The 19,882-nt window shown below is 41.0% G+C and overlaps 2 protein-coding genes across 2 annotated transcripts in view; one reads left to right on the forward strand and one right to left on the reverse strand.

Moving 5' to 3' along the window:
• Positions 1 to 5,823, forward strand: part of BMP3 (bone morphogenetic protein 3) — a 37,073-nt gene extending 31,250 nt beyond the window's left edge. The window contains exon 3 of the mRNA XM_073002037.2: positions 3,368 to 5,823. Coding sequence (XP_072858138.2) covers positions 3,368 to 3,559 — 192 coding nt within the window. The 3' untranslated portion in view covers positions 3,560 to 5,823. The remainder of the gene's footprint in view (positions 1 to 3,367) is intronic.
• A 12,068-nt stretch (positions 5,824 to 17,891) lies between these two features.
• PRKG2 (protein kinase cGMP-dependent 2) overlaps positions 17,892 to 19,882 on the reverse strand; it is a 62,279-nt gene continuing 60,288 nt past the window's right edge. Inside the window, exon 19 of the mRNA XM_073002036.2 lies at positions 17,892 to 19,119. Coding sequence (XP_072858137.2) covers positions 19,024 to 19,119 — 96 coding nt within the window. The 3' untranslated portion in view covers positions 17,892 to 19,023. The remainder of the gene's footprint in view (positions 19,120 to 19,882) is intronic.

Genomic DNA, 19,882 nt, shown 5'->3' on the forward strand with positions numbered 1-19,882 from the left:
CATTGGTTTAATTCAAAACAAACAAAGTCTGAAATCTGCCCAACCTGGCCTAGGAGTGATAGAAAATTTCTCCTTTGTGGCCATTATTCCTAACTTGCTTGCTAGCGGGGAGGGGAAACAGACTAATAATTTCTTTTCTTCCTCAGTTTCCCGGTTTCATTCCCTGTAGAATATTCCACTCTAGAAATAATTTCTGATGTAACAGATGTCTTAATTCATAATTACATTGTGTATCTATTTTTACCCACCACCCCCATGGTAAAAATGGAAAGGCAATAAAGAGAGAGAAAAGAGCTTGGACTCAATACGGCACATAGGATCCTTCTCTTCCCCACATTTGTTTTCTTACAGTTTTAGCAAGAATATGGTGTAAGGCAGGACACATGCAACTAGCCAGAACAGGGCCATAGAAAAATATATTTAAGTTGTTTTTGCAAACAATTATACATTGGGAAAATCCTTTCACCATGCGGGGCGATGGTATTTAAGGTCTCATCATAAATTGAGGTAGATGTTGACTGTTGGTTAACTGTTTCACCAAATCAGCTGGGGAAGAGGAGGGGAGACTAGCATCGTGTTCTATTTTAGACCCCCCAAAAAATTAAAGATTATTTCAGGGTGGGGAAGGCAGGTCGCATCTTGCAAGCGCAATGTAAAATATTACTCTGGAAGGGAGAGAGAGGCCCAATATAACACGATGCTGGCCCCAATCCAACAGAACAAACATAGAGCAGCCATAGCTATATATACACCTAATGTGATAAAGGAAGTTGCCAAGCTACATATATGCCATCCTACCACAACACAGTCTGCTAGGGAATTATAACTGCAGCACTTCCTTCTGCACAGAATTCTACCTCCAACTAGCTAGAATTCTATCTGCCTGCTTCTTCCTAACTATGACCCCCTACTATGCATGGTTTAAAAAAAGTTGTCTTCCTCTTTAAAAACAGTTATATGTGCTTAGGGTATGCTAAGTCCAGGAAGAAGTCTTGATTTTGACTTCTTGCCCGAAATAGGTTATTTCCTTATTTATATCAGAGCATTGCAAAATTTGAAATTATGAACATATATGAAATATATATATCAAGATCTACAAGAAATTAGTACTGTGTGTTAGTAATCATTGAAAGAGCCTCATGGTGCAGTGGTTAAACTGCTTTACTGCAATAAAGACTCTGCTCATGATATGATTTGATCCCAGCGGATTCAAGTAACCCGTTCAAGGTTGACTGAGCCTTCCATCCATCCAAGGTCAGTAAAATGAGTACCCAGCTATGCGTAGCCTGCGTAATTAAATTGTAAACCACCCAAAGAGTGCTTTAAGCACTATGGGATGGTATATAAACAGAACGGTTTGCTTTATTGTCATTGGTGGTCTTAAGAAGGATCATTGGATCATTTTGTTCATCAGCAAGTTTGCAGTGCAACACTTCAGGAAGTGAAGGATTGATTGACCGTAGGCTGTTGCCCAGGGACTTGTGATGTTTTACAGTCCTCAGGGAGACTCCTGTCCCCTACCTGCATAGGTTGAAGAGTGTAGAAGCAATGAACGATGTTAACATCTATTAAGGTTGCAATCCCAAGAGCACTTAGCAAGAAATAAATCCTGTTAGATTTAGTGCAAATAAGCTTGCTTAGGAGCGGGTTGTCAATATTCAAAGCCTCCCACCCCCCCAATATCATTCTGAAACACTATTAAGCCAAATGTGGATAATAGTACACAAAAAACATTACTAGCTTTCCTCACAACTATTTTGTTTAGCTTTTCCCTAGACGTTATGGTAGTTTTCTACTTCTTACATGCTCTGTACTTAAAACAGAAGATTATTGTTATGTAGGGGTGGCTTCCAGATGAAGGGCATAATTGCCCTGTCTCATTCATGGAATTGTACAAGGAATCCAGATTATATCATATTCTGTATATAGCCCTCCTGTGTTTCTCCACTGCTGTTTCCGCTATTTAATTATTTCCCTGCTATCTCTCTCCTTCTCCCTCCCTCCCCCTCTCTCACACAACAAAAGACCTGTTAAAGGAGAAATGACAGAATGGCTGGCTGTGCAATGTTTTTTTACTGGTAGGAGTAGGAACTACACACTTAGAAGCACCTTAGTTTTCCACTGGGTGTTCCAAACTCTCATCTGCAGGAAAAATTGTTACGTGTGGTTTTTGTTGTACTTAACATTATTAGCCTGATCTCTTTAAATGTTTTGCTGTTTTTACGACATAACATTGTGCCTGGAAGCCTTCTGGAGCTTATCTGAGTAGGTGGGATATAAATCTTGTAATATGATAAAATAATTATATGCTTGTTCTAATCAACACAGTTCTATAAACTACCAACCAGTCGAGCCATCTCTGGAAAAGCATTGTTGGAAATGTTTTGATCCATTGTGTTCACAGCATTCTCTCTCTCACACACACACCGAATAAGAAGAGTGATTTGGGTCCTGCTGCCTTCTCTGGCTGCACAGAGAGTGACTAGAGTCACCCCTGGACTGTAGGGCCTGTTATCCTGATGGTGGTTTTGTCAAAGAACAGATGAGACTCAGTATGAAGTGGCACAAAGGCAACTCAGGAATGGCTCCGATCCAAACATTCAGTCCATGTTCTCCATACCACCAAACTAATCCAGCCACTGGATTCCAAATCCCCACCATCACCATCGCCATTGGCTATTACACCATTGGCTATTACAAAACATTGAAACCTTTAAAAAAATATTAGCTACCTGCCAATACTGACAGAATTAAAACACACACTTTTGCTTCACAAAATTGATTCTGGTATGCCTTAAAAGTAGAGCAAGTCTGGAACTCCAGGTTGTTTACAACCAAGAATGTACCAATAAGAGTCCTCTGGATATTTCCAACCTCCTCTACAATTAACTATGCTGATCGTATGGCTGAGGGGGAAATTCGATTTCAACCATGTCTAGATGACCACCTCTCATTTTAACAGTAGTTTAACCCACTGGTTCTTAACCTTGAGTTACTCAGGAGTTTTGGACTGCAACTCCCAGAAGCCTTCACCACCAGCTGTCCTGACTGGGGTTTCTGGGAGTTGCAGTTCAAAAGCATCCGAGTAACAAAGGTTAAGAACCACTGGTTTAACCCAGAAGTGTTTAACTGTAGTTCAAGGAGAGGAACTGTAGGGTCCCTTATGGAGAATTTCTCAGTCCACACCTTGTTTAAATGCAGTTGCTAGGGTTCCTCAGAAGCAGAACTAAAATTGGTATAAAACCAACGTAGGCACTCTGTGTGGATCTGTTCACAGTTACAACTGCTGTAAAGTATTAGGCGAGCATTATGTCTTTTCTGGTCCATCACACTCTCATTCCGTTATTGTCCCTTTTGTCTTCTTCAGGCCCTGAAACCATCCAACCATGCCACCATCCAGAGCATCGTGAGAGCTGTGGGCGTGGTCTCTGGAATCCCGGAGCCTTGCTGTGTGCCAGACAAAATGACATCGCTCAGCATCTTGTTCTTTGACGAAAACAAGAACGTGGTCCTCAAGGTCTACCCAAACATGACAGTGGAATCCTGCGCCTGTAGATAACACTGCCCCCCTCTTAAGGAGCCTTATCCAAACCTCCCCTTTCCTGCACTGACCTCTATGCTTAACACTTCCTTCCCTGCCCTGTTTTGCACTGCCGATGCATTTCATTCTCCAGAGATTTATGAATAAGTCTGAATGAGCAGGAGCTGAGAAGGAACACCACACAGATTTCTAGAACACAGAAGGAACTGGCTGTAATTTTTCTCCTGAGAGGATAGGATAAAGAATGATAAAGCTCTCTGGACCGGTAACAAGTTCTTTGTGGCAAGCTACATATAGGGGGAATAACAATGAAATCTGGGAATAACCTGTCAAGGTATTTTGAAAACAGGCAAGAAAAGTCTATAGGGTTTCCACACAAAGGTCTGAAAAAAGTTCACCGAAACTACTACCGTTTTTCAAGTCCATTCTTCTAGAAACCAATGGCGAAGGAGATTTTAAACACACTGTGTATTTTAAGTTAAGTTTTCTTTCTGCTTAAGGTTGCTGGAGAACTCCCCAAAGTACTAAATAACCTGATACGTTCTGACATTTTAAAAGCCTTTAAAAAAAAACAAATCCATATTTAAGATGCTTGTTTTCTTGGCATGACATGTCAGTATAGTTCTGTACTATACATATATGCATAAGCAAGGGCTTTTCCCCATAAAATAATGGAAACCTCTCTCTTTTTTTGTTGTTGAATGGGACACATAGACAGAGCATATGTTCTGTGTATATGTCACCTACATAAAAAAGGACTTTTTCCATAAAGTAACAGTAGCCTTTAACTTGCAAGTAATAATATACTGCCTTTTGCATATCTACTAAGACTCAAACCATGTTACACAAATCTTGACAATAAATCTCAGAATTCTTACCACCTGCCCCAATAGAGATTGCTATAAAAAATTGGAAACCTAGAGGAATGGAGAGCAAATTCTGGTCGCTAGGGCGTATGCTAGAGCCAAGCACTGTAGTAATCCTTTTTTCAATGAGTGGTTGTTTGTACAGCAGGACACAACTTAACTTTGTGATCCTATATGTGTTTGCTTAGAAGTTACTCCCACTCGTTTTAATAGGGCTTACTTACAGATAATTGAATATAGAATTTCAGCTTTCACTGCCTATCCTTGTGGTGGTCTTTTAACCAGTGAAATCACTGATAAGGAAGAGAGTGCCTGAAATCCTGTTGCACAGTTAAGCAGAAGGCATCACTTTCTGCGACAGGTTTCTGCAACTTAAGAAATCTCTGTAGACACAACCCGTTGCATGTGAAGGCTTGCAACTTGGTTCGCAACAGATGTCTGCCAAGTTTTCGTAACTTACGGCAATTCGATTCAAAAGTTTACACTATTTGTATAACTTCAAGACAGGATTTCAGACACAGGATCATTGGTTATAGGACTTTTTCCCCAGATAAAAATCTTGCCCAATTTGAATATTATAGCTAAGCAGTTGGAATGACTTGGCTAGATGGTCAGAGGCTGAGGGTCATGTGGTCTTGCACTGGATGACAATTTCCAGTTGGAAATGGAGAGGCCACCTCCACTGGTCAGAAGGGGTTGATGCTGAATGCACTGCGTCCTCATGTGTTGGAGCAACTAGAAAGCAGGAGGGTTTTGACCACAGTAGCTGGACAAACCAGGGTTTGTAACGGGCTGTGACTTATAATTGCTGTGCATCTCACGGAAGATGCTAAGTGCCTTCCACTCTCTGCCAAAATGATTTCAGCAGCTTTCTTACATTCAAGCAAAGAATGGGTTTTACAGCTATAGTTTCCAGCTCACTAGAGATTCACTGCAGCTTCAGAGGATTAGATCCTCTCGTATTAAGGAGCTGATGCATTCATTATTAAGCTGTCTCCTCCTCTATGTAAAAATAATAGTAATGATAATTAAAATAAGACTTTGTATATGTTTTGCTTGGGATTTAATGCTTGTACAGTCGGCATCAGTAAAGTTTTTTAAAAAGCCAAAGGATATTTGTATATGGAAAGAAGCTTTTATTATTAATGCCTTTAATTTATTTTATTTCTGTTGCCTTCCTGTGTGTTAATTAATTTTGACTTTTTTTGTATTCTTAAATACACATTACCTTAATTCTACAATTATATATGCCTTCAGAACCAAATGTGCATGTTGTAAACACACTGGGAAGGATCCTTTTCACTACTGATGTATAAGCTTGTCTGACTTGTATTTGCTTCTCTTCTTCAGTAACAAGAATTTTTCATGGAAAAGTACTATGTACAAATATATGTTTAAATAATTTTTAACATGAAACTCCAATTTCTCTGTTTATTTCTAATCGTTACCAAACCAGAAAAAGGGGGAAAAATGCAAAGTACATCTTGAAACATGAATATTCCTCCTTGTTTTCAAAAGGATCACAAACAATTAGGGTCTGAGCACTGAAGTGTAAGGAAGTAGTAGCTGAAAGCAAAGCAAAATGCCTCTAAGTTCAATCTGCTATAGTTAAGATGGGCCACAAAAGTAGATGTGGAGTAAACACTATCGTGCAACTTGTAATTGAGTAAGCCAAATTTAGCTCACCCTAATAATAATTCTTGTGGTGCTGGAGGAGACTCTTGAGAGTCCCCTGGACTGCATGGAGATCAAACCTCTCCATTTTGAAGGAAATCAACCCTGAGTGCTCACTGGAAGGCCAGATCCTGAAGCTGAGGCTCCAATACTTTGGCCATCTCATGAGAAGAGAAGACTCCCTAGAAAAGGCCCTGATGTTGTAAAAGTGTGAAGGCAAGAGGAGAAGGGGACAACAGAGGACGAGATGGTCGTACAGTGTCACCGAAGCTACCAACATGACTTTGACCCAACTCCGGGAGGCAGTGGAAGACAGGAGGGCCTGGTGTGCTGTGGTCCATGGGGTCACGAAGAGTCGGACATGACTAAACGACTCAACAACAACAACAACAGTAACTCTGTGCTTTCATGTCAATTCTGACTTATGGAGACCCTTTTCAGGATTTTCTAGGTAGAAAGTTGTCAGGAGTGGTTTCCCATTCCCTCCTACTGGGGGTGCCTGGGGACTGTGCAGCTTGCCCAGGGCCACATAGGCTGGCTCTACTCACAGGAGTCACAGTGGACTCCCAACCTCTGGCTCCACAGCCTAACTCAGCTCTCCAGCCAGCTTTCGCTTACTTTACCATTTTCTTAATACTCCTCTCACCCATTGACATATCTCACACCCACATAAGCATTTTGTTTTGCAGTTCTGGAAAGGTAACAAAGTTTTCTGAGTCTTTTAAAAGACCACTGATATGGCTAGATTTTACATGCACTGTTGCATCAAAGGTTGGGTGGATCTGGAATAGACAGATGTTTATACTGGCTTTAATTACATTAGGAATGTGCTGTGCTAAAGATTGACTACCTGTGGATGCCCTAAAGCTGGCAAATTTCCCTCGGCTTATAAACACTACACTAACCATATTGTGAAGAACATCTGAGAATACCAGAGGCAGTTTCACTGTCTCATTGCCTCCACCTTTCTGGAGTTTCCAGCATGATGTGAGCAATTATACTCCCATTAAATCCTATTCCTTCCTTCCCTTGTCAAATAAAGACAGATTACAAAATTATATGCTGCAGCTTCTGCTCAGGTTGCAACAACCACTCTCACCTGATCCTTGCTGTTTAACATCTGTTGGGGGCCCAGAATATAGCACAGAAAGCACCAGCCTACACAATATAACCTGCAGCTATGCTCCCCGTAGAATAATTGAATTGGAAGGGGCAAATAAGGCCATCAGGTCCAACCCCCCTACTTCAAGGCAGGAATCCAAATCAAAGCAGATTTGGCAGAGGGTTGCCTGATTTTGTCTTGAATGCCTCCAGCATTGGATCACTCACTACCTTGGTTCCATTGTTGCTCTGCTCTAACAGTGAAGACGTTTTTCCTGATCTTCTTCGTAAATCTGGCTTCCTGTAGCTTGGGCTCATTATTACATGTCCTGCATTCTGGGGTGATCCTGCCCCCCTCCTCTGTATGACTCCCTTTCAAACATTTGAAAAATGCTATCCCATCTCCCCTCAGTTATCTTTTCTCAAGGCTAAACAACACCAGTTCTTTCAGCCTTTCCTCATAGGGCTTGTTCTGTAAATGGTGACAAGGGAGGTCTGAAAATATTTGCCAGGTCTGGGTAAAGGGGTTGCTGACAGTTGTGCAAGGAAAAAGGTTCAGAATTCTTTTGAGCTGAGCCAAAGATAGCCAAGGTGGGCTAGGGAACAGCTGACATAGTAGTGGAATTTGTATGCTGCCAGGGGGTTCTGGAAGTCGGAGTCCAAAATCAATAATCCACATACCTCCAATAGATATACTATGGTTGCCCCCCCCCAGTGAGGGGAAAGTACCCATGTTGCTTGAGCAAGCATTGCTGTATCTCCCTTCCATTTGCCAATACCAAGTAGAAGCTCAAAAGGGTACTGGAATTAAATACGATACCTGAATTAAGTCGGTTGAATAGTTTCCCCCTCCCACAGAGATGTCAAGCCAACAATGAGTTTTGTGCCATAAAAAAAAAAACTTGTATGTTTTTTTTTGGGGGGGGGGCTAGGTTTTCACAAACCGCAACACACTTCTTCAGATGAATGGGGATGAGATGGTTTACTAGGTTTTATTATTATTATTTTTAAGTTTCATGCAAAAATTCACTCTGATCAGTGTGGGGACTATCAGGGGTTTTTCATCTTAAGACCCTTTGGAAATGACGTTATTTTACATTTGGTTAGAAAGGTGATGTCTATTTGAAACGAGATGAGTTTTTTTTTTTGTGAGGCTGGTGGGTTTCTGAGTCATACTGCTAAATCAGGTGCTAGGGGTTCTCCAATCCATGACATAACTTGAATATGTGGTCTTGCCAATTGAAAACAGTTGAATGTTCCATTTTGGCGTAGTAGGATAGTACACTGCTGACAATTTCATCACGTGGATGAGAGATGAGTGTAAGAAAGCAGAAGAACCAAGACACCAATGGGCAAGCTCAGAAATAATAGGATTTCAAAGTGGATTTACGTAGCTCTTGGCCAGTAATACCTGGGCACATTCCGATGAAAATTATGACTAGTTCTTGACTTGCCAAAAGGAACTGGGTTTATGAGAAAGGATTCTTTGCACTCCATTATACCACGAAAGGAAAAGATGAGATGGTAAAGAAGAACATACCTTTTTCATAAAACAGCTTTTGAAAAATCCCCAGATGGTGCAGGAAGGGGCAAAGAAGGGTGTTTTATATAAGACTTCCAGAGATCAAAGGTTTTTTTTTTCTCTTTCTGTTTTTTTCATTCTTCAATGCACTTTGCAGGTTTTCTCCAGAACATGAGGTAAGTGCCAGAGAACACATCAAAGCCCCCCCCCGAAAAAAACATGTTGGAAACAGGCAATTCAGGTGAATGAAATAAATGGCATTTATGTATTCATATTTGTGTATCCTTTAGGAAAAGAACTATTGCTTGCTCTCTAATTTAATTAATGGGTGCCATTCATCTGTGTAGAAGATCAAAACTTTAGCTTAAAATTACAACTCTATGACTATGTAAATAAATGGGGTGTGATCTAAAATTTCACTTAAATCAGCAGGAATGTACCCCTCTTGGCCTGGAGACAAATTCTAATTTGTAAACTATCTTGGTGGCCACATGTAGTCTAACACTGGGTGGGGTTAACAGTAGATCTGGAGCCAAAGCAAAACAATTGAGAATAACTTTTATTCTTACCATTTCATAGACTCTTAGAATAATTGAGTTGGAAGGGGCCTAATAAGGTCATCAAGTCCAGTACCTGCTCAATGCAGGAATCCAAATCAAAGTAGTTCTGATAGATGGTAGTCCAATTTTCTCTTTAATGCCTCCAGTGTCTGAGCATTCACCACCGCCCAAGGTAAGGGGTTCCATTTGAACCATTTTATGCATGGCTTAGCTCAATTCTGTGCATGTCTAATCAGGAGATCCACACACTCTAGTGCAACAGCTTTCAGGGCTGCAAAGCATGTGACCATTTCATGCTTTAGCTTCCCATGCAATTCCAACAATTTCCCAAACTGAAAAGAAGAACTCATTGCCACGCATCAGCTTCCTGGCTGCTACAAAGCTCAGCTGAGTTTCATGCAATAGCTTCCCAGTTTTTATAAATACCCTCTGATGTCCAGTAACTGATTAGAGGTAACAGATGAAAAAACTGGTGGATAAATCGAGAAGCATCCAGTGGTTGGGCCAGGGTTTTCCCAGGTCTAACTTAACTCTAGAGTATTGTTAAGTCAAGTTACAACTGTCGGAGTTTTATTTACAACCTTGCATGCTGCTTAAATGACTGGGAGGGGTTTTTCTGGGCTTAGGTGATTATGCAGCATTAGCGAATTGCTCCTTCCAGCTTTTGAAATTTAAAGAGAGCCCCAGCTCTTTGCTGAGTTCTCCATCCCTCTGTTGGTGACAGCTGTTTGATGTTGATCTGTTCAGTTGGTCGCTAGTATGTGTGCAGTAAAGAAAGCAGTATACACAAGCCTGTATACTTCAAGCAACTGGAAGTAAAGAATCCTTTTTTGTTCTTTCTCCTACACATCTCAGAGTGAGTTATTAAGACTTTTAATGCCAGTTAATGAGAAAGGAGCAGACACAGGGAAATTTGTAGCTATTCTCCACTGTGGATCTCTGTACTTCTAGCAAAAAGGGAATGTTACCAAAAATTCATTACTCTGCAACAAGAACTATCCCAGCAGATTACATTGGAAGATCACCTAGGCCAGTATATGTGGCCAGAGAAATGTTGTTGCAAAATTCTTGAGGAGGGCACCGTAATAATGCAATGCTATATTAAGTTCAGCAAAGTGCTCTCTTGCGCTTAACTAGCTGCAGCAGTGAGCAGCAGTATGCAACAGGTGGGCCTGGGAGCTGCTCTCAGTATTTAAGCTCCCCAGAGTGGACAGGACAGGTTTGTCAGATAGCAAGGCGAAGAGGATTCTGTCAAGCAACACCGTGAAAGAGGTGATTAGATGAAGACAGGCATTGTTATCCAAATGGTACAGCAAGAATCTTAAAGGAGCTTGCTCCAGTGTGTCCAAGGGTGCAATATTTAGGTTTGATTCCAGGCAGAAAAATGTCTCAGACCAATATTGGAAACACTGATATCTGGGAAGGAAGGGGGAGCACTGTGAGAAATCAAGGTGATGCCAATTGCCAATTCAACAATCTCAAAGGTTTGATGGGGCTAATTTCTAAACACTTTCTAAACAAATATTTCAAATCCAATTTAAATAGCTCAGCCTGACATGCTAATAAGAAAATATAAGGCTTAAAAGAGTGCTGGGTTGCCCACAGGGTTGCCTCCTGGTGGCCTTGGGCCTTCCCACTACAACTCTTTCTTCAGTGGTATTATTTGTGATGAGTGGCAGAACTTTACACAACCAGATTCTCGACCCACGTGAGCACTGTTTCGCAACACAGACAGAAAATCCCTCTTTGGAGGCTTTCATGCTCCCCGAGCTGGTTTGCATCTGGAACTGCATGTGTAACCCTGCCAAGAAAACATCTCTTGGCTGGGAAGAGACACTGACCAGATGTTTGGCTTTTAAAGAGAACGATCGCATTTTGACACCTTATAAAAGAATATAAGCTAGTATAAGGCTTTGGGGAATTTCTCTGCCGATTCGAGAAGTTCTGAGTCTAGCGAGTCTGGTGACTGAAGATGGACCACAGTGATGCCAGCAGATTGCAATTTGTTTCATGCATTCAGTCGGGTGAGTGAACCACTTTTTACAGTAAAGCCAATGTCGGAATGATCCTCCCGTTTTCTGCACCGCACAGCTATCCGTTTGGAGGGTGTTTCTAACCACAGGGAGTAAGTTGCATCTGTGCACTCCATAAGAGACAGCTTTGGCTTTCAGTCCACTTCCAGATGCAAAACTAGGTGTTACTTCTGGGCTATAAAGTGCAATATTATAGCACTCAAGCTATCCTCTCTTTGTTCTCCTCAACCAAAAGGAAACCTCCTGTAGTTCAACTGTTTCCGTAAAGAATCCAGGCTGGCTGTCCCGAAACCAAATAAATAGTTTCTCCCCCAAGGAACTACATTCCATCCACAGTCCTTAATCATTTGTCACGGAAGTAAAACCCTACTGATTCATAGGAATCACACACTTGTGGCTACAATAGGTGGATGAAAAAAAAAACTTTAAAGTCAAAACAGAATCATGGGTTGAAATCCTGTTGAGTAACTAGCTACATGGATGTAATTTGGTGTGACAAATGCGGTGGCTGCATTGGTGCCAAGGCAGAAGTACTATCCACATTCTGGCAGCACTTGGCATCATTGATTGTGCCGATAACCACACAACCAAACTGCACAATCTGTGATGCCTGGGCGTAACATCCAGCAAAGTTACACCTGTGCAGCTTCACCTTGCACAGTGATGAACAAGAGTCCAGTTAGTAACTAAATGTATTCTGTCTTTGCCTAGCAAATATTTGTGGGGTGGGGGGGTCCGAGAATCCTGTTTGCAGAGCTAATGCGAATGCTTGGCATTTTAAGACCGATTTCCCCCATCCTGTTGCCTTCCTCCCGAAATGAAATGTGATAGCCTCACTTTTTGTTCTTTCTTCTACATCAAGAATTCTTTCATTGCTGCTTTCTGGCAATAATGAGGTTTAATCGTTGCATCTTAGATTACAGTAGGACTCTAATATCTGCAGGATTAGTATCTGCTGATGCATTCATCTGCTGTCTGAAAATACTAAATAAAAAACCCTCAGAAATACACATTTCTATGGATTTACAGGGTGTATTTAACAGAACTGACCACTAGAAGGAGACAGAGACCACACAATGCTGTTCCAGACTTCCACTTTTTTTCGACATTCACAGGGGGAGGCTTGGAACCAATCCCCCACTGATACTGTAGTCCTTTTGTATTGAAATTTCTTTCCCCATTTTTAAATTCTTCATCTACCTCTAATCCAGCTTTCCACATGCTATACTCTGCATACAGATTGAAGAGATGGGGAGAAAAATACATATTTATTGAAACCATTTTTCCCATATTCTGTTTAAACAGTAGTTTATTCTCCAGGGGACAGCTTATGTATCAGGGCAATCAAATGTTAAGGCATAACCTGTTCTTTTAGAACAATCTATAGCTTCTTACGATCTCCAGAGTCAAAGAATGATTTTCTTCTGAAATTCTTTGGTACACTTCAATAACCAATGTATATTTGCAAAATGATCTCTAGAACTTCTTCCTTTTCTCTATCTGACCTGAACATTCAGCATTTCTTGCTCTATATATGGTAAAAGTCTTAACTGCAAAACTTTGAACATCACTTTACTTGCATGGGAAACTACTGCAATGGGCCGCACTCTTTGGCACCTTTTTTTGTTACTGGAGTGTATACTGAACGTGACTTGTCCATGGGCGGTTGTTTTGTTCTCCAACTTGTTGGCAAATTGTTATTAGGATTTTGATAGATAGCTTGGAAAAGAGCTATTGGAATCCCATTTGCTCCCAGTGATTTATTTCTGCGAAATGCTTTGACAGCTGTTTTCACCTCACTTTCTAAAATTAAAGGTTCTTCATCACAGGATTCTTCTTTAAAGCAATATGTCATCTTCACATCTCTCTATAATTTTTTAAGTACATTTTTTCCATTGTCTCTTTATTTTATTTTTTTCCTTGTCAAATAGTACGTGCCTTGCTGATCTTTCAGCATTCCTAATCTAGGTTGACATTTCCCCTTTGAGTTCTTTTATGAGACTGATCTTTTGTATGGGTTTTTTCCTTGTTCTCTTCTATTTCTTTGCATTGATTATTATGTGGCAGTCTCTGTGTCTTGTGTGGCAGTCCCTGAAAGGTTGCATCTATTGCTTGAGCCCTTTCATTTCTGCCATGAAAGACTACAATATCATATTGTGGGTGTATATACTTAACTGTTGTGGCATAGAACACATGGGATAGAACTACTGACTTTTCTGAGCAACCTCACATATTCCCATTACAGGTTATGCATCATCATCTGGGCATCATTTATTTAATTTTCACAAACCAGAGACGGCATTTTCTCCCAGTAAAACCTTGCAGATGTCAATGCATCTGGAGGATTCACCCATGTAATTGCAACCAGATTCTAGCCTGGCATATATGAGGAAGTTGAAAAAGACAAACTGATGATGTGAAGAGTGCTGTGTAATAAGATTTATTTGAGCACACAAAGAAGTCAATGTATTTTACAGCTGAATTACAAAGGAAAGACATTTTTTCTTTCTCTATACACACCAGCATCCCTCTGTACAATAAAACCAACAATTCTGCATACTTTCTCATTTTAAAAAATCGTCAAATATGAAAACTGAGCCTACAGTATATACAAACAAATTTGGGAAAATACCTTATTTTAAAAAGATTATACAGCTTTTACATTTTGATAAGTTCTAAAAACAAGACAGAAAATGTAGGTGATGCATACTAAGAAGATACAGTTCCTAGAGATGACGTGGTCTTTGGTATTACGTACTAGTGGTACCTCCCAGCATCCAGAGGGAGGGTGGGCATCCTGGGGTTTTCAAGATGATGTCTGGCTGCAGTTCCCATCACACTAAGCCAACAGGTCCATAGGTCATGGTGATGGGAACTGTAGTCCAACGACATGGATAGCCACAGGTTTACCACCTCCCATTAACATTAACATAAAAACTACAATAGACCCTCTACTTACAGAATTAATCTGTATTGGAACGGTGGCTGCAGGTCAGAAAGTCTGTAGGTTGAGTCTCCATTGACCTACAATGCATCGAAAACCGATTAATCCCGTAACCGGCCGTTTTTGTTCCATTTTTGTTCCACTTTGGTTTTTTTCTGGTCTGTAGGTCAATTCTCCGGCTGCAAGTCGAACCTAAATATTGCGGCCAGAGAAGTCTGTAACTCGAAAAGTCTGGAAGTCGAGCCGTCTGTAAGTCGAGGGTCCACTGTACTTTGTATTGAATCAGGCCATGTGGCCCAGGAGGGGGGAAATCAGTGTCACTCAGGGATTTATTTCTAAATCCCTCTGCAAGCAAGCAATTCAACTTTCAGTAAGAAAGATCTGTCCCTTCTCTCGGAGCCCTTAAGGTGGGCAGCAAGAGGGAAAGTGTGAAAAGTGGAGGGCAGCATAGGAAGGAAGAGAAAAGAGTGGCAGGAAGAGATGGATCCACCCACTTGCAGCTCTGGCCTTATCCACTACTACCTTGAGTTCCACCCCACATCAACATGCCACCTCTGAAAAATTGCCTTCAGAGAGCACGGCACACAACTTAAAAAGCAAGTTTCATGCCTGTCACTATTCCAGTAACAGCTCCCGCAATCATCAGTTAGCTCTGGAGATGGGCACGAATTAAAAGATGAATCACCATATTCATTCAAAAATCTCTAATTCACCAATTCGTATTCGTATGAATCAATGCCCCAACGAATCACAAATCAATGAATTTTTAGGGATTATTTATTTATTTATTTATTCATTTGGCTATAAAATGGCCTTCAAGGCACCTAGAGATTCCAAATGACTCTCCTCTACAATCCCTCCAAGTTTGGTGAAGATTGAATTTCCCCAAGCCAGCTGCGAATGGGCACTTTCCTGGGGGGATGTACTTTGTGGGTGTATAACTGGAATATCTGAAACCCAATCTTCACCAGAATTGGAGGGACTGTAGAGGAGAGTCAGTAGAAACCTCTCTGTGATTTAGGTGTCTCTAGATGTCTAGGGGGAACTTTCCTGGGGTGGCCGTCCTTGCGGGTGTATAACTCAGATATCTGAAATCCAAACATCACCAAGCTAGCAGAGCCTGTAGGGGAGAGGCACATTTGATGTCTCTAGGTGCTTTGGTGGGGGGCACTGCATAGGATTTTAAGTAAAAAATGAATTGACAAATTGATTCATCAATTCATCAGGAAAAAAAATAGTACATTTGTAATTCGTGAGGACCAACATCACTGATCTTGATGAAATCACAAATCAAAATGAATCATAATTTTTCTGATTTGTGCCCATCTCTAGTTAGCTCTCAAATGTTGGGCAGGCCCTTCCCAGATTCTTCAGCTGAGATCTTCCAACTGGAAATATCCAGGATTGTGAATGTGTAAAAAATATATAATCTAATACTATAGTGCTTTTCACATCTCTAGCTTTTGAGATTCACAATCTGTTGAATTTCCCTTTTTTCTGTATTCGTTTTTAAAAAGGGAGCATCTTGCTAATTTTAAATCTCAGCTAGATTGAAAAAAAACCCAAGTAGGAACTTATATTTGTAATGATTTTGCCAAATTCATTATTGTTTAGCTTTTACATTGTCTGGGTCATAAATACACCATAAATACTTGTAATGCTGCTCTTCCTTCAAGCCATAATTCTTCTCTGGAAGAAATGTAACCTAACCATCTGTATCCATTCCTGGAGACTGGTCTGGTCTGGCCAAGGCAACACATGCCTCAGTTACTTCACAGCTGGATTACTATGTGGGATTACCTGCGGAAAGTGTTCAGAAACTTCAGTGGGTCCAAAATGCTGCAGCCGGATTACTAAATGGGGCTGGTTACAGGGATCACATCCCCACCCCACCCCTACTCCCGTTACAGCAGCCCCACTAGATGCCACTCCATTTATGGACTTAATTCAAGGTGTAGTTTATAAATGATAAAACCCTAAAAAGCGTGGGTGCAGGCTATCTTAGGGACTGCATCTCCCTTGAGGGTTAAAACCATCAGGAGAGGTCTTTCTCTCCTCCCCACCACCTCTGTAGGTGCATTTGGTGGGTACGTGGAAGAGGGCCTTCTCTACTGCTGCTCGGAGACATTGAAATGCCCTCCTGCATGGTATCCATGGGGGGCTGGTCCCCAGCCTCCTCCCTGCGTACACCGAAAAATGCAGAAGTAGCAAACACTATTCATTGCATTGTCTCTCCCTCTAGTAGCTAGTTCTAGTAAATACACCATGGAAATACATATAAATACATGTTTTTATTTATATATATTTTTGGGCAAGGGACCAGTAAATATGCGGATGATGCTGATCCAGCAGATAAGGGGGGTATTACCGTGTTGGGTGCTGCTATGACAGTATGTAGCTCCTATTCACATGCCAAGGACCCTGGGAAAGAGAATTATCTGGGAAATTTGCTAGATGCCATGAATGGACAATTGCATTTTCCAGGGACTCTGCCATATGAATCCATATCCACTCCTTGCAGTCGGAAAGGACTGTGGCGTCTAAGGTGTGGGTGGCCATTTTGGGGAGAAGGATTCCATTCCATCTCTGGTAATGTTATCAATAGTAGTAAGTTATTTGGGCCATTGATCTGATGCTGTTTAAGGCAGATTCCTTTGTTCCTATCTATCTTGGTTGAGTTCATGCCACACCTCCAGGGGGAAAAGCATAAGAGTTCTAACTATGAACAACATATTAATTAATCTTCTTAAAATGGAAGACCATTTCCCCTCCTCTTATTCATCTTATTTATTTATTTTCCGCAAAATTCAGAGTAGTTCTATGCCTCTAAAAACATATTTCTTTTAGAACATGGCCAGCATGCATGGGTTCCAAGCTATAGCGGTTTAGTTCTGTTGTGTTAAACAGCTATCATTTAGTCACTGAAGCAGAGACTAGTGGTTTATGCTGTACAAGAGGGAAAAGATTAGTCTTTAAAGAGGTCACAGTGCATCCCGTCACCAAGAAAAGGGAATCTGGGATGTATGTATGAGTGGGGGGGGGGGAGAGAAGGGACTCCTGTGTTAACAAAAGTCCCCGACCAATGAAAAGATCTGACAAGATTACAGACTCAGGGCACTTAAACAGCTACTCAACATGTATTCTCAAAGACTTTCACAACCAGGATCTAATGGTTGTTGTGGGTTTTTCAGGCTCTTTGGCCGTGATCTGAAGGTTGTTCTTCCTGACGTTTTGCCAGTCTCTGTGGCTGGCATCTTCAAAGGACAGGAGTCAAAACTCTGTCTATACTCTGGACACGGCCAAAGAGCCCAAAAAACCTTACAACAACCAGCTACTCAACAGTTAAAACAAGTTTACTCCAGAGTAAGGTCCAACCAAGAGCTACAACCAACTCCAGCTCTCTGAACAGCATCTCCGTGGGATGCACATATTTCCAAGTCTGTGTCTCTTTCCAGTCACATCTCAAGCTTTTTTTAAAAAAAGGGCAGGATCCTAAATAAATTTCAGACCTCTGCACACCAAACTTTACACAATTAAATTGAAAGGGAAAAAATAGCAGTTGTATGGAGAAAAAGCTACATGAGTGCAAAGATGTTTGTTATAAATCCAGTTGGTTAAAAAACAGCAGGTATAAGGCAATTGTGCAATAATTTTTCGTTTCCTATCAGTTTCCCTCTGCACATCCGGGCATACATCAAGTCACATAAGTAAACAGGATTCTGCCTGAGGTTTGTTTTTTTTTTTAATCAAAGAATATGCTTTTTTTTGTTTCTCACAGCCAGTTTGGTTCCTCTTGACAAAGATTTTGCAACTTTTCTATGAGAATAAGTTTCACAGGGCCAAATTACATGACACGTCAACTACACAATAAGAAGGTGGAACAGCATTATTCCTGCTGAGTTGCACTCCCTTCAAAGCTGCTGTATATGTGCAATAAATTTTAAATTTGGCTTCTACTGACCAGTTATCAAGCAAAACCATATTAATTTGCAGCTTGCAGAGCAGTAGAAACCTTGTGCTATAATAAACAAATATTCTTTACATTCTAAGGAAGCTCAGCTTCTAATTGCAAAGCTGGCATCTTGTATAGTCTCACTCTTAGCGGACATTGTAAGAAACACAGAGAGAGGGGTGTCTGGACAGGTTTAACCCTTCAGGATTAAGTAACTTTTAAGAAAGGCCCTTCTCCTGTAGGACAGCAAGAACAGAGTTTCTGTAACTCACATCAAGGCATTGTTACTCTATATTTAGAATATGGTACCCCTTCCAGGACTTCCCTGTTTCATATCTCATTTCTGCGATCCAAGGCTGCCCACAGTGGCATCTGAGGCAAAGCACACTAGAGCATTGATGCTGATGTAATCAATGCAATCACCCATCGCTGTTAGAGATGGATTAAGAATTAAAGTCCCCCAATTAAAGGGTGAATGATTTTCCTGTCGCTTCTCTCTTCTGTCATATTGTTACAGGTGGTAAATGTTATCCTTGAATTACATTTCCCATCCTGCCGACCAACATAGCCACTGCTGAAGGATGATGGGAGTTGGAATCCCAACAACATCAGGAAGGCTACAGGTTGCTCGCCAATGTTATAGAGAAACGGTTAACGCTGCGATGCTACAAAGCAAATCGGAGTGTGATCCACACCCAGTTGAATCTTAAATGCAAACGTCCTGCGAATTTCAATGCAGCTGAGTTAGGATCTGTAACATGTACATACACGATCAGTGCAAACCATCTGGATTGTTACAAATGATTGTTCCTTGTAGTAATGCTCTTGTCTTAAAAATCTTTATCCCAGCCTGAAAGCTCGTCTGGTGGAACGCCCTGCTCAGGTGGGTATCTGTCAAAGTAGCTGTAATCCATCGGACCTGAAAGCTAAAACAGAGTTGCGAGAGAAGAAAGTTTAAGGAAGATCTTAAAACAGGTATGGGAGTAGGAGTTAGGCTGATTTAGAAAGTAGAGAGGTTTTTTTTCCGAAGTATGAAAAGCTATTGTTCTAGATTGTTGTAGACAATGTAATATTAACATTAGGCTCCAGGATCAACTGCTAGATCTGTCATTTTTCCACATTCCCCCTTATTACTCTAGTCCAGCAGCGGCCTTTTCTTTTCTTTCTAATTTAATTTACTTTATTTTATATTTAGAAAATCCAGGAAAAGGTAAGTCCACACAATGCACACTTGCCCCTCTTTCATGCAACTACTTATGTTTTCTGCCTATAGCCTATGAAACCAAGGCACAGGCTTTAAACTGTAAAATCTGTAGTGCAGGGCCTCACCTTTCTACGCTTATATCATGCCAGGTATCCTCTAGTTAGCCACTGCTGGAACCAGAAGATGAGTCCAGACAGATCTATGAATGGACTCAACAAGGCTCTTCTTATATATAGTCATCATGCATATAGATGCAGAAAGGTCACTTTGAAAGGCTCACTTCATAGAACAAGCCACGCTCATAGATCAAGACAGATTTGTCATTATGGGTGTCCCTTTCAGATTTTGTTTTGTTTTGGACTCCCATTCTCAGAATTCTCCAAGAATTCCTTAGGCAGAATTCTAGGACTTCCAGTCCTCAAATGCACACCTGCAGAAACCATCCTTTCACTCATCTGGACTGAGGCCTCCTTCTAGTCCTTATT

This window comes from Pogona vitticeps, chromosome 5 (assembly GCF_051106095.1).
Source record: "Pogona vitticeps strain Pit_001003342236 chromosome 5, PviZW2.1, whole genome shotgun sequence".
NCBI classification, from domain to species: domain Eukaryota; kingdom Metazoa; phylum Chordata; class Lepidosauria; order Squamata; family Agamidae; genus Pogona; species Pogona vitticeps.